The following is a 22,573-nucleotide window of genomic DNA, read 5'->3' as shown; positions in this document are numbered from 1 at the left end:
ATTGGGAGAAAATGCATAAATAAAATGGAAAAAAAATTTAACTCCTGGAGCATGGCTCATCTAATAAAAAAAATTGGTAGTGAGTCATGTTAAGAGTCCTTCTGTGTTGCCTTTTTGGCTGCCGGAGGGGGGCTGGGCACAGATGATTGTTCTGTCAGTTTCTCTTGATTGACAAACATCTGCGCCTATAATAATTCGCCCCAGGTGGAATAATAAGCAATAATTCGCTCCAGGTGGAAGTTTTTCTATATTTTACAGTTCCCCTGTCTGCCAAACTTGCTATTTCAGTGAAACCTTGATATTGGCTTGCTCAGTCTGGGCTGTTTTATTATTTTTTTTGCAAGGGTGCCATGCCAGTATTTGAATCTTTCTGGGAACTCCCCCCTGTGTCACAGCATTTTGAGCCTGCACTGGGACTGACCCGGGAGAGCAGATTACCCCAGAGATGGCATGAATTCCCTTTTCTAGATCCCACCTATAAATCCACGCATTGCCCGAACCGAGCATTGTGGAGTGTGGCTATGAAGTCCTTGGTTGTCTTTCTTATGGTTGCCTTGAACACATTTGTCCCAGCCTTCATCAGGGTCATCTTGCAAGTCTTTTTGCAGGGTTTTTCTTCATTTTCCTGACCAGATTGCTGGATGAAATTATGAGCGTTCTTTCATGGTCAAGTAGGTTTACTGTTACATCCAAAGTTTAGAACTTCAACACAATACTTCCAATAGTGTCTCTAGAAATGTTCTTCTCATACCCATTGTTTTGGTGCAATGCAATGATCTACTTTCAGCTTTTGTCACAGCTCCTTAATTTTCGCCAAGGTTGCAACACACCTTTAACACCTTTGTCTCTGGGTGGTGTTTATATAACAAATCATAGGTAAAGCAAATTAAGTGTTGCTATTGTGTTTCCAATGGTGTAATCATGTTGTAACCCAACTTCAGTAGTTTTAGGATCAGCATTGTGTAGGGGTTGATAGTTGTGATAAGACAAATAAGATTAACAAAAAATCCTTTTCCTGTGTTCATTTGCTGTATCACGCAACTGATAAAGACTTCATTTAAAGCAAATAGGATAGGAATGTAAAGGTTATACATCCTTATATAATTTGAATGTTTTTTATATAACTAGACATAAATACACTGGTCAAATGAGTGCATTGTAGTATGAAACATTATTACTTACCCCCTCCATGCTTATATGTTAAATATGGGAATCTCCACACATTTCCCAGTCCGACTGCATATCCAATCATAGACAGGAGATATTCCTTCTTACTACTCCAGTTTCCTCTTTCTGCATTTTCATCTTTGCTGTTCACATGGGAGTTTGGGATCTCACATATACTATCTTCCTACATCAAAACATAAAAAAATGTTTTTTCAAGAGACAATAGGAAAATTGATCATGGATTCTTTTTTTCATTTTATTTTTTTAGCATTTTCCCCCAATTATGTTCCAAGTCTAGTTGCACTGAATTATGCGATTGCATTTCACTTCCGGACCAAGGAGAGCCGTGACTAACACATGCCACTTTGACACGTGCAGTAGCCGAGTGCATCTTTTCACCTGCATGAGGCAAGGTCATATGGAGCTCAGTATAGCATACGGAGAGTCACTCATTGATCTCCGTTATCACTCATCTCTGTGCGGGCACCACTGATCAGCCAGCAGAGGTCGTAATTGCATTAGTTGTGGGCGCCCAGGCTGCCAGTAGCAGAGCAGAGATTCACAAGTTCACAAGATCAAGATGTCAGCTATGGTGTGGTATTGTGTTTTCCTGCTGTGCCACATGAGCCCCGTGGATCTTTATAAGATATTTAGTTTGTATTATTATACTGTTTGGCAAAATGTATGAGCTTGTGCATCACATTCTTAAAATATATGCATTAATATGTTTGTGGCTACAACACCGAGCCTCCACTCTTCTGGAACTTTTTTTTTAAACAAGGGTCTGTGCAGGAGAAGGAGTTTTTTTTCTTCATTTTTTTTAATTTTATTTATGCATTTTCTCCCAATTTAGTGTAGTCAATTTGTCTTGTGCTGCTTTGGGATCCCTGATTGCAGTCAAGGTGGGTATATTGCTGCTCACGCCTCCTCCGACCCACGTGCAGCCCTTTGCGGAACCTTTTTTCACCTATGCACTCTGCACAGGTGCCTCTCTATCTGCCAATCAGGGTCCTTACACAGCGTTTGAAGACCCCACCCACATAGTCATAGTCATCCCGCCTTAGCAGAAACGTGTCTGCTGCAGGCAATGCCAATTATGCCCGCTAGGTGGCGCCTAGCCGACCGGTGGCAACGAGCCGAGGGGTTTAGAATCTCGCGCTGGTGTGCTAGCGGAATATCCCGCTGCGCCACCTGGGCACCCATACGAGTTTTTCTACACTAAACTGTATTTTTATAGACCTGGATTAGTGCACGAGTGGGAAAAGCCTTATATATTAACTATATATAACTATATAACTTAACTATATATTGCCACATAAAGTTGTTTTTAAATGATTACCTTTAATTATTTTAATATATAACAGAAGAAGGTGTTAATAATACATTGAATGTCACAGAACAAGATAAGATATTTTGCAGAGGCCTTTGTTTTTAACCTGCTTATAATTATTTTTATTAATAGCTGTCAGTTGTAGTGTGATCCTTATACTATTATTAAATGTTTACTCACAATGTTTATTTTCATTAGGATTAGCAGTTATGTGATAAAATTATTTTAGTAAGCAAAGAATTTATTAGTCCTGGTTTAGATTTTGACTGGAAAGGCAGTAAAACATAATGTGTGGGAATGTCTGTAGCCAGAACTATATTCAAAGTCAATTTGAGGGAGGATGTAAGAGGATCCATGTTAACTTGCTCTGTTTGTTACATACTATTTGCTAATATGTGTCATTGCGCTTGTATAGTCTAGGTCTTGATCCTTACAAGGGTGTAACCTATCTGGCCTGAGAATACAAATAGAAGGGCAAGTTTAAGCGCAAACTGCTGCTTTGTTCAGCGCTTGGCTTGAGCGGTGTGGTAAAATGTCATCAAAGTGCACCATGACACGAATATACATTTGTGTGAAATAAACATTAAATCCTCTCTGAAAGCATCCACATACAGGCTTTGGACAAAATAACTGAAACACCTGGTTTTAGACCACAATAATTTATTAGTATGGTGTAGGGCCTCCTTTTGCGGCCAATACAGCGTCAATTTGTCTTGGAAATGACATATACAAGTCCTGCACAGTGGTCAGAGGGATTTTAAGCCATTCTTCTTGCAGGATAGTGACCAGGTCACTACGTGATGCTGGTGGAGGAAAACGTTTCCTGACTGGCTTCTCCAAAACACCTCAAAGTGGCTCAATAATATTTAGATCTGGTGACTGTGCAGGCCATGGGAGATGTTCAACTTCACTTTCATGTTCATCAAACCAATCTTTCACCAGTCTTGCTGTGTGTATTGGTGCATTGTCATCCTGATACACGGCACCGCCACTGGATGCACATGGTCCTCCAGAATGGTTCGGTAGTCCTTGGCAGTGACGCGCCCATCTAGCACAAGTATTGGGCCAAGGGAATGCCATGATATGGCAGCCCAAACCATCACTGATCCACCCCCATGCTTTACTCTGGGCATGCAACAGTCTGGGTGGTACGCTTCTTTGGGGCTTCTCCACACCGTAACTCTCCCGGATGTGGGGAAAACAGTAAAGGTGGACTCATCAGAGAACAATACATGTTTCACATTGTCCACAGCCCAAGATTTGCGCTCCTTGCACCATTGAAACCGACGTTTGGCATTGGCACGAGTGACCAAAGGTGTGGCTATAGCAGCCCGGCCGTGTATATTGACCCTGTGGAGCTCCCGACGGACAGTTCTGGTGGAAACAGGAGAGTTGAGGTGCACATTTAATTCTGCCGTGATTTGGGCAGCCGTGGTTTTATGTTTTTTGGATACAATCCGGGTTAGCACCCGAACATCCCTTTCAGACAGCTTCCTCTTGCGTCCACAGTTAATCCTGTTGGATGTGGTTTGTCCTTCTTGGTGGTATGCTGACATTACCCTGGATACCGTGGCTCTTGATACATCACAAAGACTTGCTGTCTTGGTCACAGATGCGCCAGCAAGACGTGCACCAACAATTTGTCCTCTTTTGAACTCTGGTATGTCACCCATAATGTTGTGTGCATTGCAATATTTTGAGCAAAACTGTGCTCTTACCCTGCTAATTGAACCTTCACACTCTGCTCTTACTGGTGCAATGTGCAATTAATGAAGATTGGCCACCAGACTGGTCCAATTTAGCCATGAAACCTCCCACACTAAAATGACAGGTGTTTCAGTTATTTTGTCCAACCCCTGTATATCTAGGTTTAGCTGTATTTTCTTCATTTTTTCACTTTTAAACTTGTGTTATAGCTTGGGGTGCTCAGAAAAAACTTCTCTCCACTAATGAAATTTATTGGTTGTTGGTTAAGTACAATAAGCCTCGACAAGCATTGTTCACGTTAAGCATTGTTTATATCAAACATTTTGTCTCATTAGAGGCACTTTAAAAAGGTCAGCGGCAAACTGGGTCAAAGTTCAGTCAGGTGAAGCCTAATGCGGAAAAAGTGTGTGGTGCGTGTTGCTCGGGGAAGCGCAGCGGCAAGCTTAGGCGGCTTCACCCCATTTCTCATGTGAATGTGCAGTGGTGTATAAAGTACCTGAAGGCCATACTTGAGTAAAAGTACAAGTATCTTACCAGAAATTTACTTAGATAGAAGTAAAAGTCACCTTTTAAAATATTACTTGAGTATCTGATGTTTAATGTACTTAAGTATTAAAAGTAGAGATGTACCGATCGGGGTTTTTGGCACCGATTCCGATCTCCGATCTCCTTTCAGGGACATCGGCCGATAGCCGATTCCGATCGGGGGGGGGGGGGGGCATAGCAGTAAATAAAATAAACAAACTTAAAAAGAGCCTCACAGTGAAGATAAACCGGAGCAGTGCGCGCGCGCGCGTGTGTGTGTGCCTTTAGAAGATACGCTTTGTTCACAGTATCGCTATAAGTGATTCATTGATTCACGAGTCGATTCATTTTTCGCGAAGCGTAAGTTTCTCTTCTCAGTTATCTCTCCGTGTTTACTGTTATTAATTAAATGTCGTGGTTTTAAATAAACACCAGCTACTACAGAACATTCTGTGTGACTCTCTTACATTAAAAAGCTTAATTAAAAAGCTTAATTAAACTGCTATTACCACAGATCTGTAACCGAGTCAGACTCGTTCCGTCTAAGGAGCTAAAAGTTCAGCAGATGATCCTGAACTAACGAATTTGCTAATGAATAAACTTTTGCCTCGGATTGGCTCTGTAACGTTTTCTGTTCTCATCTAGTACATCACAAGTAAGAACCGCTTACGATTTACCAAAGTGAACCACGAGTTTATATAACGTGCTGATAGAATCGACTCAGATGTGACCGGGTTGAATTATCTTTTTAAAGTAAATATTACAATCAGCAAAATTACATCGTATGTATGATGCACAACATTAATAATGTTATTTTAGGTCATGAAGAGCTTTCACTGTGGTTTCTGTACGATGGTTGATGAATGGTGATGTGATGGTTGGTGCTTCGTAGCTCAAAGTCTGGATCAATCCACTGAGCTGTTAACTTAACAAGGTCTTTATATATCACACGATCGGATCGGCTACTTTTAGGAAATATCGGCCGATCGCCGATAGCATATTTTGATTAAAAATCGGCCGATACCGATTCATAGCCGATCGATCGTCCCATCTCTAATTAAAAGTAATTTGATATTAAATGTACTAAAGTATTAAAAGTAGAAGTAAAAGTAAATGCTGTTAGTATAAACTGAAGCGGTCATTTAGAAAAATATAAGATTGTTCTTTTAAGCCTGTAAACCATTTTAACAAGCTTTTTTCTTCCTTCCATCTGAACATGATCTGTGCCAATTTGTGATTATAATCAGCTGTTCACATTACCTGTTTGAAATCAGGTTATTATTTAGTTGTTTTTTAACCTTATAATTAAAGGTTTGCCCTGTTCCAACTTTATTTCGAATGTGTTGTAGCTTAAAATGCATGTATGTGTATGTTAAGAATGAAGTTGATGGAATAAGAGTCGATGTAAATGTAAAAAACACTGCATCTATTTTATTTGCATTTTCTATACTGTCCCATTTTTTTGATTTGGGTAGTACATTCAAGTTATAGATGCTGTATATATCCCAATAACCTAAAACAACTGAATTTTGGCAGAATTAATTTAAAAGCAAAACTCAAGCAAGTTTAACTAAACGTGTGGCACTTTTAACCCTTTAATGATCTGCTCAACCATTAGTTTAAATCTAAATAGCTGGGTAAAATAAGCTGTATTTAAATAATCTTTTTTGGGCTGTATCTACTCCCTGATTGGCATGTGTTAAACTTAAAAAGTATTGGTATTCTTACTTTAAGAAAACACCATTTCTAACTTATGTGTCAACCTGAAGCAGCAGCTGAAAAATCCTCCATAAAATTTTGAAAGTTGAGTTCTTGTTGAGAGCATTAAAGGGTTAAAGGGTTCCTCAGCACCATGAATGTTTCCTCTGTCAGTGTAATACAGAAGTTATCTGAGGAAATATTTGTCTGTAGGTGAGTTTTTAAAAATGATGGGACACAGCATGTCTGCACTGAATTAATTACAAACTAATGTAGTGAAACGTTTTATTTGTGGTTCAAATGTAATCGGTAGCTAGATATCTGAACAATGTTAATGCTAATAATAATAAAAACAGTGGTGCTGTGGCTTTACTTTGTTTAGCATTCTTAACCTACATCAGTGTGTAGGACGGGGAGATTCTGAAATGCTGATTATTCCGTATCTTTGAGTGAACGATGCGCTTTTAGAAAACGTTTGCATCTGCGCATTAATGTGTTTAACCGCTGATGTAATTTACAAGCGCAGATTCGCCAAACCTGCTGCAGTCTGTCATACATCTTACATTATTTAGCTAAAAAATTCTTGTCGTTTTGTTTTGTTGTAACGAGTAACGAATTCGCATACAGCAAATGTATCGGAGTAAAAGTACACAATTTCTTTAGGAAATGTAGTGGAGTAAAAGTGAAAGTTAATGAATTTTTTTATACTCCAGTAAAGTACAGTACTCCAAAAAACTACTTAAGTACTGTAACGAAGTATTATTACTTCGTTACTATACACCACTGTGAATGTGCCCTTAGCCTTCAAGGTTGAGGGTTGGGTCTTTAAGCTGTTAGGATGGAGGTCAGAGCAGGTAACTACCCACTGCTGGCATACAGCCAGATTGTTGCCATGTCACAGTGCACTAGTGTCCTTTTGAACTCCTGCAATATAACTAAAACAAAGCTACTGCAGATTTTTGCTCCATATGGTGGTTTGTGTAGGAATAGTCAACATCATGCCTAAGTATGGGGGCTTTCTGTTATATAATTGTACATGAAGTGTAGCTAATTGTGTAAAACATCACAGAATTGTATAAAATTAAAAATGGCTAATGTTAGTATTCATTTAACCTCGTTCCTGAAATCTCAGGGAAATGGTTCAGATTAAACCAAAATCGGTTGCACAAACATTGCAAAAATAAATAAAAGTGTGGTACTAACAGTATTAACAATTAAACTGTTAAATGCAATTATCTGTGTGGCCATTAACCATTTGAATTTTTTTTTTCTTTTTTTTCTCCCACTTTAGCACATCCAATTTCTGCCCATCAATCATCCTCTCACTAATGCTGGTCCCTGCTCATGAATGGGGAGGACGAGGCTGCTCCACGCCCCCTCTGACACGTGCACAGCAATCAAACATCTTATCACCTACACTTTACGAGTGCAGTGCAGTACAGCGCTGTGTACGGAGAGCCACACCCTCTACCGCACTCCTTTCCCATCTCCGTGCAGGCGCCACCAACCAGCCAGCAGAGGTCGTAATCACACTAGTCTGAGAGAGAGTCCCCATCCGGCTTAATCCCGCCCATATCTGAACAACAGGCCAATCGTTGTTCATGTGGCCGCTCATCCTCAGCCGGCAGGCAGAGCTGAGATTCTATACGATGTATTCGAGATCCCAGCTCTGGTGAACAGCATGTGTTTTTACCGCTGTGCCACCTGAGTGGCACCATTTGAAAATTTATTATCAACACTAACCAGACAGTCTAAAACAGGCAAAATGGGTAAAATAGTTAACCTAGTTAAATAACAGGTCACTAACTACGGTTTACTTAAATATACCAATTTGTTTTACAATAACAATTAAAATAATATTAAGCATTTGAATCCATAAGTGTTTTTAAATTAGACAAAAAGTAACTATGAGTTCATAGTTTTTTGCTGTGTAGTTTAGTATGAGAGTGTGAGCAGCAAGTGAATTTATGGTCTCAATCAGTGGAAAAATAAACTAACCTACATTTTGACCCTTTGTTTGCTTGTTGTTTCTTAGTAAAATAAAATAAATAATATAAAAACTTAAGTGCAAAATAAAATGGCCTGTTACCAAAATGAAACACTTAGCTGAGATTCTTGTGAATCAGAAAATCTCCAGAAAATCCCTGGGATCTGTTAAAAATATGCAATCTAATAATAATAATAATAATAATAAATAATTTAAGAAATACAGGCTTTTAAAATAACCCCTACATTTCACAGACTTAAATTATTAAACATTATTATTATTAAATATGATAAATTATTAAATATGAATAAAACAATATGCAAGCAAGATACTTCAAGAACCTCCTAGCACTTGATAAAATAAGATCCTCAACTTTTTAGGCAAGCCTTTCCACAATATTATTTTCTGTGTTTCTGTGGGAATTTTGGGCCCATTTAGTCAAAATATTAACTGTATGGTCAGACACTGATGTTGGATAAGAACGCCTGACTTGCTATTAATGTTTTAATTCATCCCAAAGATCATGAGGTCAGGGTTGTGTGTATACCACTGGAGTTCCTTCATACCAAACATGTTATATTATGTCTCTATGGAACTTGCTTTTTGAAACAAGGTACCATGTCCACAAAATCTCACCAAAAAGCTATATAAAAGTTCATACACAAATAAAAGTATTTCTTACCTTATCAGGCGTGACAGAGTTTTTGAAGACTAAATCTGTAATTTTGTTCAAGCCGTATTTCCTCATGCTAAATAAAGGGTGCTCTCAACATAAACAGGACTGTAAAGAGCACTCTGAAGCATGGCATTTTATACCCATACACTCCTCCCTCTACATAGGGGCATGCACTCAGTTAGACAATGTATAACAACATTATGGGACATTAACACAGGAATATTAACACATTTCAAGAAGACCAGCTTATTACTTAATAACTCAACAAAAGGTCATTAAAAAGCATTCAGTGTAAAATAGTCTTGCCCATTAGTTAGCTGTTAACTTGTTATTTATTCAAAGGTACTACTTTGCCGCAGATGACTGGATGCTAAAATGCAGAAGTTCTTCTTCTAAACAAGCTGGGATATGCGGAGAAAGAATTTCATTGTACTGTACACCTGTATATGTCAGAGATGGGGACTCGAGTCTGCGACACACAGCGACTTTAAACTGGAATCGGACTCGTTTCAAATGACTCTGACTAGTGACTCGCAAAAATTTACTTGAGGACAACAAAAGTCAGCAACATTAGTTATGTGTGACAATTATATATATACATATATATATATATATATATATATATACTGTATATATATATATACAGTATATATATATATATATATATATATATATATATATATGATCCGACATCATTCTGATCATGTCATTTTCTGCTCTCTTATAACGCTCCAGCCGTTTTAACCCGCAACGCACACAATGGGTTAATGTTCCAGTCAGCTTCTGGCGTAGTGATGAAGCGTCGCTCCCTAAAATGGTGGAATACATAGTGCACTTTAGAGTAACAGATAATGTGAATGGAACACGCCTACAGAATTGGCGCTAATGATTATAAGAACCGCTTTCTGAACCAATCAGAACTTCTGAGGTTTGGAGGTTTTTAATTATAAGCACATTTACAAAATAACGGATTATATTCCTAATGGGACACACGGTTATAAATTTAACAGCATCTGGAACAACATAAGCTAAGGTAAGCAGTATTATGGATTTTTTGCTGTGTTTGGGCCGCTGTGCCGTGATTTATCGTGCACTTTTGTTTTGCAAAGAAAACAAAACGTATCAGTTTAAGCTTTTAACTGGTACCTAAGTAAGTAAAGGCACTAAGTAAAACGGCAAAATACAGTCGCTAATCTGTTGTTGTTTGTATCTGAACTTTTAAAACATTTTATTTGTTTATTTCTACACTACATTTCCAATATATGTTTTGTGTATATTATATTAACTCATGACTTGACTCGGACTCTAGCCTAAAGACTCCTGACTCGACTCGGACTCATATTTTGTGACTTGTGAACATCTCTGGTATATGTATAAATGACAAATAAAGGCACTTTATTCTCATATTTCATCTCTAAAATATATGCAGTCCATTTACACCTAAACCACCTACTGACATGTCTTTAGGACATACAGACATGGGCAGAACCTGCGAAAATCCTTACAAACTGTGACTGAAGATGGTTGATCACAGGACCCTGATGTTGCAAGGCACCCCCACTACCTGGAATTTTATTTTTTTATTAGATTGTATTTACTTATTTTACATTTCCTCACATTTTTGTCACTCTGTGTCTTATTTAACATGTTTTTGTGGTTCTTTTCTTATAGAAAAACTCAAAGCCTTTCCTCGAGATATTTGTATCCTTAAACTCAACGTTTACCTTAAACTGGAGTGGTGCAGTAAGATGTCATCAAAGTGCGCATATGAGACGAATCTGCATTTGTGTGGAATAACTGTCAAATCCAGTCTGAAAGCTTCACATCTGTGTTTAGCTGTATTTTGCTCCTGTCTCACTTTTAAACTTGTGTTATATCTCGGCATTCTAAGAAATTGTAAAAATCAGCTTTTCCGAGAGAGTCTAAAATGCTTGTCATTGAAAAAAAGCTTAACCTGACTTAATGTATTAAAAGAATGACTTCTTTAAACACTAAACCTCTCTTAATTATTACTGCTCATAAGTTCTCTCCATTACTTAAACTCCTTGCTCGTTTTAGTACAATCACGTTAAGGTTTGTGCACCAGTACACTTCATAGAAATAATGTAAATGCGCCTTTACTAAACGGAATACAGTATTCCAAGATCAAGCATCTCCACCATAAAGAAGCATAAGGAAACAATAAAGAAATAAAGGTAAGGTAAAGATAAGGTAAAGGTTTTGTTGTATTTTTTTAACTTTTTTAACTGTTTTCAATTGTATTTCAGTGTTTTTATATTATATTTGTGTTACAAGTGTCAAAAACAACCCCATTATTTACATAAGCCTAAAATATATGCAGTCCATGGAACACATTAACAGGTTTCCCATACATCCTTATGTTAAAAAATATTTTGAAACTTTATAACTGAATATTTTGGGTTCATATTGTCTGCAGTAAAGCAAAAGTCAAAGTAAATGTAACAAACTGCATTTTAGATTTTGCATTTTTCATACTGTCCCAACTTTTTCTGATTTATATACAGTACATACGCAGATCAGCCAAAATATGGACTCATCAAAACATCTAAAAGAGTCCTCTGGCATCTGGCCCACTGTAGGTGCTTTCAGTTGAGCACAAGAGTTAGCACTGGCATTTTGTCTAGCCTTTATTTTACCACATTTTGGTAAACTATTGTAAGTTGCATTAAAACTCAGCTTAAACAGTGGCATTCTGGAACTACTGTAACTAATTTAAGTTCAGTGTTCCCAGCCATGAGTCACACATGGTATTACACATGGTATTACAAGGGGTTATTTAAACCGTTATTAGGGCATTTCACAGGTGCCAGTGGTTAGAGAAAAATAACAGTCTTTAGTAAAGCTCTCTGAACAAGGACTGATATCTAGCAACAAAAAACCCATGAGTGCTTATGTGTATAAGAATCCTTTTTTTATTTTAATATATAACTAAAATACATCCTGATTAATGTAAAAGTGTCCATATGTTATAAAATACAAAGCCTAATTTCTGTTAATTACTGGTTACTAATGAACACCCGTGATCTTCGATCCCTCAGACGGCACTGCATCAAGAACCGCCACTCAGCAATAGCTGATATAACCACATGGGTGAGGGATTACTTTGGCAAACCTTTGTCAAGCACTATAATACAGAGTTACATGCACAAATGCCACTTAAAACGCTACTGTGCAAAAAAGAAGCCTTATCTTAAACATGTCCAGAAGCGGCGTTGACTTCTCTTGGCTGAGAGGCATCTAGAATGGACCATCACACAGTGGAATTGTGTGTATTGTGGTCAGATAAATCAGCATTCCAGGTCTTTTTTGGAAGAAATGGACGCCGTGTGCTCCGGACCAAAGACGAAAAGGACCATCCAGACTGTTATCAGCAACAAGTCCAAAAGCCAGGGTCTGTCATGGTATGGGGCTGTGTCAGGGCGTAATTTACACTTCTGTGATGGCAGCATTAATGCAGGAAAGTACATTGAGATCTTAGAGCAACAAATGCTGCCTTCAGGACGTCATCTTTTCCAGGGACGTTGACGCATTTTTCAACAAGACAATACAAAACAATGTGCTGCACACATTACACAATTTTTTTTGTCTTCCCCTTTTTCTCCCGCTTTAGCGCATCCAATTGTTCAATTTGCATCGTGCTTCCTCTCTGTCTATGCCGAACCCTGCCCTGATCAAGGAGATCGAAGCTAACCCATATCCCCTCCAAAACATGGGCAGCAGCCGGATGCATTTTTGCCACCCGCACATTGATGAGTTTGGCGCCACCTAGCGTTGCATGCGGAGAGACACACCCTAAGGGCACTCTTCCTCATCTCTGTGCAGGCGCCTCTAATCAGCCGGCAGAGGTCCTAATCGCATTCTGACAGAGAGAGACCCACATCCGGTTCTTTGTCCCACCCCCCATCTGAGCAACCGGCCAATCGTTGCTCATACAGCCACTCAGCCTCGAACCGGGGAGGCAGAGCTGGATTCGATACGAGGTACTCAGAATCCAGCTCTGGTTGCAGCGTGTCTTTTTACTGCTGCGCCACCTGAGCGGTGGACACAATTTTTAACATGTTGATTACCTTTTTAAATCTGAAAAATGAACATGGACAATGAACAAAAACTTTATACAGAGGCTTAACTAAAATTTTAAACAAGCATGAAGTGTTACAGAAGCCCCCCCTAATGTGTAGCTCCAGAAAGTTGACATAAAAGGCACAGTTGGGAGGGTCCTGGGCCCTGGTATGCGAAATCTGTAGTACGTTGTAAGAGGCAGTTTGGGCAATCGGGAGAGAATGAGTCTAGAGAGCAGACAGGAGAAGGACACTCGTCTGGGGAGCAGGTAGGGGATGACCAGGGTTTGAGGAGTAGTCAGGGCTACAGGACTGAGGGGTCAGTTAGGACTGGCGATGGGTCTGGGGAGCCAGCTTGGACCAGAAGCAGTTTAGAGCAGTGGTCCCCAACCACCGGGCCACACATAAAGAATGAATATTTAGAGCTCTCTATTTCATGTGTTATTGTCTTACTGTCACCCCTAGGTGGAAGAAGCGTCTCGTTTTTGTTAGGCTCTGTGGCATCAGGGGAATGTACCATCTCTCCCTGATGCCACAGGCCTTACAGAGCAGAAACGAGCTGTGCCTTTAAATACCTGGCCAGCTCGTTAGGGCGAAGTGGCTACACCTGTGCCTTCCCTTATTTAAGGGATAGGTGCAGAGCTGTAGCCGTCGCACCTTCTGCTCATATTGGCTGATTCTTTTTTCTTTCTTTGAGTTTGTTTGACACTGCGGTGTCCTTTTATGTTTATTGTTTTTTTTTTATTATCTTTAGGTTGTGCCGCCGCACTGTGCCGCCGCCGCCGTGCCGCTGCCGCCGGGCCACCGCTAGTGGGCGCCACCACGCCGCCGCCGCCGCCAAGCTGCCGCCAGAGTGCCGCAGCTGTCGTGCCGCCGCCGCCGCCTGGTGGTTGCTCTCAGGTCGCTGTCGGGCCGCTGCCGCCGAGCCGTCGAGCCGCCGTGCCGCCGCCACCTAGAGACCCCATGACTGCGCCCAGAGGAACGTGACCCCCTCCCAGCTACCGCTGGTGACAGCGTCACGTTCCGCCCTCTGGAGCGCAGGAGCAAACGGCCACTTCCCAGCCACCCTGGCTGGTGACAGCGCCTTTGCTTTTAACTTTATAAATCCGCAAGTAAATCACACCCGGTGGATGGCATGGCGCTGACCAGCATTAACTGCTGGTGAGCGCCGTGCCATTTATCTACCGGCGGTGTCATCCCCCCTTCTTCGGCCAACAGCGCGAGGTTTCCCACCTCGCGAACCCGGTCGCTTCGCCTCTTTAGTGCTGGGAGCGGTTTTGCTTTCAGCGTTGCTGTGGCAGCGTGCTTAAGCTCCCAGCCTAGAGGTGAGCGACCAGGGTTCGTGCCTCGCGCTTTCCCTTTTTCCCTTTTATGTTTTTTCCCTTGTTTCTTTCAGTCTGGCGTCACCGGCTGCCTTCGGGATTCCCCGAAGTGTTTTTTGTTACTGTTATTCCTTTATTTTATTGTATATTACGTTTATGATTTTGTAAATAAAACCCTTTTTAGTTATACCTCCGCATCCCTGGGTCCTTCCTCCCCACATCATAACAGCAAGGTGCGACCATTACTGGACCCAGCGGAGGACCCCGTCCTCTCCCAAAGATTTTTTTGGGGGGGCACTCCCCCAGTGGCTTTTAGCCACTGGTGGGGACGGGACCGCCGGCTGGAGACCTCAGGAGAGGTCTCCTTAAGAAGGGGGTACTGTTAGGCTCTGTGGCATCAGGGGAATGTACCATCTCTCCCTGATGCCACAGGCCTTACAGAGCAGAAACGAGCTGTGCCTTTAAATACCTGGCCAGCTCGTTAGGGCGAAGTGGCTACACCTGTGCCTTCCCTTATTTAAGGGATAGGTGCAGAGCTGTAGCCGTCGCACCTTCTGCTCATATTGGCTGATTCTTTTTTCTTTCTTTGAGTTTGTTTGACACTGCGGTGTCCTTTTATGTTTATTGTTTTTTTTTTATTATCTTTAGGTTGTGCCGCCGCACTGTGCCGCCGCCGCCGTGCCGCTGCCGCCGGGCCACCGCTAGTGGGCGCCACCACGCCGCCGCCGCCGCCAAGCTGCCGCCAGAGTGCCGCAGCTGTCGTGCCGCCGCCGCCGCCTGGTGGTTGCTCTCAGGTCGCTGTCGGGCCGCTGCCGCCGAGCCGTCGAGCCGCCGTGCCGCCGCCACCTAGAGACCCCATGACTGCGCCCAGAGGAACGTGACCCCCTCCCAGCTACCGCTGGTGACAGCGTCACGTTCCGCCCTCTGGAGCGCAGGAGCAAACGGCCACTTCCCAGCCACCCTGGCTGGTGACAGCGCCTTTGCTTTTAACTTTATAAATCCGCAAGTAAATCACACCCGGTGGATGGCATGGCGCTGACCAGCATTAACTGCTGGTGAGCGCCGTGCCATTTATCTACCGGCGGTGTCATCCCCCCTTCTTCGGCCAACAGCGCGAGGTTTCCCACCTCGCGAACCCGGTCGCTTCGCCTCTTTAGTGCTGGGAGCGGTTTTGCTTTCAGCGTTGCTGTGGCAGCGTGCTTAAGCTCCCAGCCTAGAGGTGAGCGACCAGGGTTCGTGCCTCGCGCTTTCCCTTTTTCCCTTTTATGTTTTTTCCCTTGTTTCTTTCAGTCTGGCGTCACCGGCTGCCTTCGGGATTCCCCGAAGTGTTTTTTGTTACTGTTATTCCTTTATTTTATTGTATATTACGTTTATGATTTTGTAAATAAAACCCTTTTTAGTTATACCTCCGCATCCCTGGGTCCTTCCTCCCCACATCATAACAGCTTTACACTGTTTGTGAGCAATATTATTAAATCCTCCCTTCCCCGCCGGTCCGTGAAATTATATATTATATGAAACCGGTCTGTGGTGCAAAAAAGGTTGGGAAATGCTGGTTTAGAGGATGACTCAGGGGAGTCAACTGGGACTGGAAAGATAGATGCGGAAGCATCTGGGACTGGTGGCAGATCAGAGGAGCCAGCTGGGACCAGTGACGGTTCAGGGTAGTTCTCTGGGCTTGGTAAAAGGTCAGCCTGAAAACCCAGCTGGGGCTGAGAACAGGCCTGGCAAATCATCTTGTAGTGTTACATATACCCCACTGGAATATGGATCATGGTGCCAACTGTAAATATTAGATCAGAAGAAACAAATGGTCTGAGGCTGGATTCTGTGGTTTGGGTTGAATCTCTAAATTTGGAGTGTAAGACTTTGAATGACCTTGAATGCTCACTGCAAACCAGGCCTTGTCACCAACATTAATACCTGATCTTTGGCCCTGGTGGGTAAAAAGAGTAAATAATCAACATCATTTAAGTGTTTTAAAATCTCATGCAGGCTCTTATGGCAGCCTGGAATAAGGAATAAATACAAACACTTATATTTTATGCATGTTTGTCCACACACATTTGGTCATGTAGTGTTTTTTGTAATGTAAAAATTGTAAAGGTAGTTTTTGTGTCATGTAATGTGAGTAAGAGAGTTCATTGTATGTCTTATGTTGCTCTTAGCCTTTGTGGGATGATGTGTATATTATTATGGCATGACAGGGTGTTATTAACTGGCAACTGCTCTGAAACCACAAGCCAACACAAATTCCAAAACGTTGACTGACCTTTTTGTTAAGATGTGTTCCTTAAAGTTCCAGTTATCAAACGTATTTGAAGGACAAATATCTGATAATGCTTTTTCAACCATCCACTATTCACTGAGCATGTGTCTGGCACCTGTTTAGCTCATAGTAATTTCCACTAACAAGTGTACATGTGAACATGTATAAATCAATCATTGTGATATTGTGAACAGCTCCAAGAAAGTGTTTGTTGTTTACTTTATCAATGTCTATTGAACCACTTTCTTTTGTTATTTAATATACTGTACTTCCACTCCATATAACACCTTTATTTCACACACAACGTTATGCAAACACCTTAGCCTGTGACTATTCATTTTAGGAAGGCTGTTTTAGAGAACAGGTATCACCATATGCGCAGTAACGCTAGCCATTTTCTAGCAAACTGCAGGCACATACAAAGTACAAAGCACCAAAGCTCCATAAAATCAGTTAGGATCATAATACACCAATTAATACAAATAATAGACCAAGAGTCTGATGGGTGTGGCCCTCATAACCACCAATGCAGTGGCGTAACTAGGAGCTCATGGGCCCCAGTGCAAAAAAAAATTGAGTGCAGCCAATGGGGGGCAGTGCGGTGGGGGGTTTGGTTTATGTCATGGAGGGCCCGCCTTGGGCCCCAGCTTTGGCTTCCTCACACAGTCCAAAGACATGCAGTCAGGTCAACTGGAGATACTAGAAGTCCCCCTACGTATGAGTCTGTGTGAATGTGTGTATGTGTGTATGTGTGTTTGGCATGTGATGGACTGGCAATCTGTACAGGGCCACCTGTACAACAGAGGCAGTTGTGGCCTAGTGGTTAAGGTACTGGACTAGTATTCAGAAGATTGCTGGTTTAAGCCTCACCACTGCCAGGTTTCTGCTGTTGGGCCCTTGTAAGTCGCTTTGGATAAAGGCGTCTGCTAAATGCCGAAAACGTAAATGTTTCCTGCCTTTCACCTAGTGAATCGAACCCACTGCGACCTTTTTAGTAGTCTCTTAAGATGAAGGTTGCTGTTTTCACCACGAATTGGCCACCAGATGTCACTGTGGTGCAATGATTCGAGAGTGTCACAATATTGAATTGTTTTTCGAATCATTTGATTTGCTTAGAAGTTTTTAAAAGCCCCACTTATGCTATTACTAAATATTTCTGTTTGGAGGCAGGGAGCAGGTAAGGTCAATAATGTTAAGGCAGTCAGACAAGGGAAAAGTATCTTAAGTAAGGGCAAATTAAAGGCTCAAACTTACAAAGATACTTGGTAAGGCACTAGCAAAGACATGGTACTTTTATAATCAGCTCCACAGAGTACCAGGTGCATGTATTGAACTGGTTAGGTCCAGAGTCATGTTGAAAGTGCTATGAGAGGAATATTATGGAATGTCACACTTAGCAAGGTTCAATGTACCTTAGCACAGATTCCAAAAGTGTCTTGAACTGCACTAATGGGGCAAAACGACTTCCTTCATAAGAAACTTCCTCAGACAGTGTTTTGATGGTGTAGCGCACATTCAAAATCATCTTAGGTGTTTTAATGGGTAGACATCCACCATAGCATACACCTTTCAGGCTCATCAAACCTTTAGTGACCCTTCTTAGAGGGATGAGACCAATATAGCAATATTTCATATTCTTGATCAGATGGTTGGTCAGAACGACTTGAAATTCATTTGCAGTCACCCGTTTTATTACCTTTTCTATTTATTAAAAGACAAACATTTAATTCCATTATTAATTTAATTCCATCCTGTTTATCCTTAATCAGGACAGACTCATGAAACATGGTCTGCCACTGTGTTTATGTCATTGCACATATATGGATATTTAATACACATGACACTTTTATAATTTTTCTATTATATTACATATTGCATATATATTTATTACCTGCCAGCATTGTACTGTAATAATTACTTACTTTCTTACGCACCTTGAGGCTTACTTAATTAATAATTTTTAACTGAGTCCTTTACTTACTTAATTTTTTTTCTAATGTACCTTGAGCCTTTACTATTTTTTCTGGTGTACCTTGAGCTGTTGTAACACTTGACTTTCCCTTTGGGATTAATAAAGTGATCTGTCTGTCTGTCTGTCTATCCATCCATCCATCCATTTATCCATCCAATCTATTTAGGCTCACGGTAGGTCTGATTCACTGGGCGAAAGGTAGAAAACACACCAGATAGGTTGGCAATCCATCTCATGGCAAATCACTTTCAGGGCAATTTTAGTAACTCTAATTAACGGTAACCCCCCCACACAAGGAGGGTATGTAAACTGTACAAAGAAAGCACCCAGATTGCTCCACAGGACCTTCTTGCATTGAGACGACAGCGCTTTCCATCGAGCCACTGTGCCACCCGATATAATAAACAACAAATAAATAAATATAGAATGACCACATGTGGGTGTTATGACATTGGTCCAGGGACATGCATTCCATCCTCACTGTCTGTTAGGAGTTTACCATTTTTTATATTGAAATTTAGTTTGGATACCTCTCCCAAACCATGTCTGAAAGTGGACTAGCTACTTAAAATTGCCCCTTGCATGAGTAAGTAAATAGGTAACTGTGTGATTTCCCCCTGATGGACTGATTTACAATCTAGGATGTGTCCAGCTGCTGCTGCACCAAGATTGACCCTGACCAAGATGAAGCTGTTAGTGTAAATAAAAATTATACATTACACACCGATCAGGCATAACATTATGACCACCTTCCTAATATTGTGTTGGTCCCCCTTTTGCTGCCCCATACACAACAAACTGTGATGCACTGTGTATTCTGACACCTTTCTATCAGAACCAGCATTAAGTTCTTCAGCAATTTGAGCTACAGTAGCTCGTCTGTTGGATCGAACCACACGGGCCAGCCTTCGCTCCCCACATGCATCAATAAGCCTTGGCCGCCCATGACCCTGTTGCCAGTTTAACACTGTTCCTTCCTTGGACCACTTTTGATAGATACTGACCACTGCAGACCGGGAACACCCCACAAGAGCTGCAGTTTTGGAGATGCTCTGACCCAGTTGTCTAGCCATCACAATTTGGCCCTTGTCAAACTCGCTCAAATCCTTACGCTTGTCCATTTTTCCTGCTTCTAACACATCAACTTTGAGGATAAAATGTTCACTTGCTGCCTAATATATCCCACCCAGTAACAGGTGCCGTGAAGAGATAATCAGTGTTATTCACTTCACCCGTCAGTGGTCATAATGTTATGCGTGGTCGGTGTATGATCTACACATTGTAGCAGCTGTATGGAAGAATGCTTTCCTTGTTCTAACATTACTGTGCCCATGTGCACCAAGTGAGATCCCTACATATGATTTGAACACCTTGGAATTGGATCTTTGATTGACAGCCCAGTCTGAGCATAAATGTCGACAGACACAATACAAAAGCTTGTGAAAAGCTTTCCCAAAAAAGTGGAGGATTTTGAATGGCTAGGAAGGTTTTTATGCCATATTTATGCCCATGGCTTCGGAATGTGGTGTCCAACAGGTTTAGGGTAAGGTGTCCACATACTTTTGGTCACTTATTGTAGTGTAGTTTAGTGTTTTATAGTGTGATTTCTGTGCAGTAAGTAGCGAAATCATCAAATTATGATGGTTTAGTTATCTTCTTCTACAAGCCATAAATAACTAGTTTGACCAGAAGGTGGTGCTAAATGTATTCACACAACATAAACGTGCAACCTAGACGAGAAACAAATTAACCTTTTTACTAACCTCTAGGACAGGGGTGTCCAAACTTTTCAGATGGAGTAAGAAATATGCAAATATTTTATATAATATATTATCAGCTCCACTTACCATATAGAAGCACTTTGTAGTTCTACAATTACTGACTGTAGTCCATCTGTTTCTCTTTTACTTTTTTAGACTGCTTTCACCCTGTTCTTCAATGGTCAGGACCCCCACAGAGCGGGTATTATTTAGGTGTTGGATAATTCTTAGCACTGCAGTGATTGTTTGTTTGTTTATTAGGATTTTAACGTCATGTTTTACACTTTGGTTACATTAATGACAGGAACGGTTTTTACTCATTACACAAGGTGCATCAGTTCACAAGGTTACATCAAACACAGTCTTGGACAATTTAGTATCTCCAATTTACCTCACTTGCATGTCTTTGGACTGTGGGAGGAAACCGGAGCACCCGGAGGAAACCCACACAGACACGGGGAGAACATGCAAACTCCACACAGAAAGCACTCAGACCGCCCCGACTGGGAATCGAACCCAGGACCTTCTTGCTGTGAGGCGACAGTGCTACCCAGTTAGCCACCGTGCCGCCCTACCCACTTAGCCACCGTGCCGCCCCACTGCAGTGACAATGACATGGTGGTGGTGTGTTAGTGTGTGTTGTGCTGGTATGAGTGGATCAGTTTTTAAATACCATGTCCACTTACTGTCCAATCTATTAGACACTCTGACCTGGAGGTCCACCAGGTTGGTCCACCTTGTAGATGTAAAGTCAGAGATGATCGCTCATCTATTGCTGCTGTTTGAGTTGGTCATCTTCTAGACCTTCATCAGTGGTCACAGGATGCTGCCTATGGGGTGCTGTTGGCTGGATATTTTTGGTTGGTGGACTATTCTCAGTCCAGCAGTGACAGTGAGGTGTTTAAAAACTCCAGCAGTGCTGCTGTGTCTGATCCACTCGCAGATTATCAAATCAGTTGGACTAACATCCCTTTTGAATAATAATAAGGAAAACATAGTAACAAATAAGCAAAAAAAAGTAAATAAAAAATGGAACTGCATGTTTTTTTAATATGTATATATTTTATGTAACTTACATATAAACATTTTTAATAAATGAATGATTCATTTTAGATGCTCCCATTAGGGGTCGCCACAGTGGATCATTCGACTGGATATTTTGATCTGGCACATGCCCCTCCTAACCAACTTTTCTACTAATATGGGCTTGGGACCAGCACTAAGGGTGCACTGATATGTGTCTCCTCATTGGCTAGGTTCACATAACACTATGCACCATCTATATTTGTGAGCTCAGCCCAGGATTCAAACCCCAAAAAACTCAGGTAGTGCTGTTACCAGCATTGTGGCTCTTACTATAATGCCACACTAGCTTACATGTAAACCTTTTTAATACACTGATCAGCCATAACATTAAAACCACCTCCTTGTTTCTACACTCACTGTCCATTTTATCAGCCCCACTTACCATATAAAAGCACTTTGTACTTCTACAATTACTGTAGTCCATCTGTTTCTCTGCATGCTTTGTTAGCCCCCTTTTATGATGTTCTTCAATGGTCAGGACCACTACAGAGGGGTGATGGGTCATTCTCAGCACTGCAGTGACACTGACATGGTGGTGGTGTGTTAGTGTGTGTTGCGCTGGTATGAGTGGATAAGACACAGCAATGCTGCTGGAGTTTTTCAACACCTCACTGTCACTGCTGGACTGAGAATAGCCCACCAACCAAAAATATCCAGCCAACAGTGCCCAGCGGGCAGCATCCTGTGACCACTGATGAAGGTCTAGAAGATGACCAACTCAAACAGCAGCAATAGATGAGCAAGCATCTCTGACTTTACATCTACAAGGTGGACCAACTAGGTAGGAGTGTCTAATACAATAAGTGGACAATAAGTGGACATGGTATTTAAAAACTCCAGCAGTGCTGCTGTGTCTGACCCACTCATATCAGCACAACACACACTAACACACCACCACCATGTCAGTGTCACTGCAGTGCTGAGAATGATCCACCTCCTAAATAATACCTGCTCTGTGGTGGTCCTGTGGGGGTCCTGACCATTAAAAAACAGGG

At 41.4% G+C, this 22,573-nt stretch overlaps 1 protein-coding gene across 1 annotated transcript in view; it reads right to left on the bottom strand.

Annotated features, from left to right (window-relative positions):
- slc6a14 (solute carrier family 6 member 14) overlaps nucleotides 1–9,165 on the bottom strand; it is a 31,495-nt gene extending 22,330 nt beyond the window's left edge. The window contains exons 1-2 of the mRNA XM_062986381.1: nucleotides 9,082–9,165; nucleotides 1,183–1,324 (exon numbers count right to left, since the gene is read on the bottom strand). Coding sequence (XP_062842451.1) covers nucleotides 1,183–1,324; nucleotides 9,082–9,162 — 223 coding nt within the window. The 5' untranslated portion in view covers nucleotides 9,163–9,165. The remainder of the gene's footprint in view (nucleotides 1–1,182; nucleotides 1,325–9,081) is intronic.
- Between the last annotated feature and the right edge of the window lie 13,408 nt (nucleotides 9,166–22,573).

This window comes from Trichomycterus rosablanca, chromosome 24 (genome assembly GCF_030014385.1).
Source record: "Trichomycterus rosablanca isolate fTriRos1 chromosome 24, fTriRos1.hap1, whole genome shotgun sequence".
NCBI classification, from domain to species: domain Eukaryota; kingdom Metazoa; phylum Chordata; class Actinopteri; order Siluriformes; family Trichomycteridae; genus Trichomycterus; species Trichomycterus rosablanca.
Note: the sequence above shows the minus strand (reverse complement) of the source record. Positions and strands in the feature narration are given on the sequence as shown.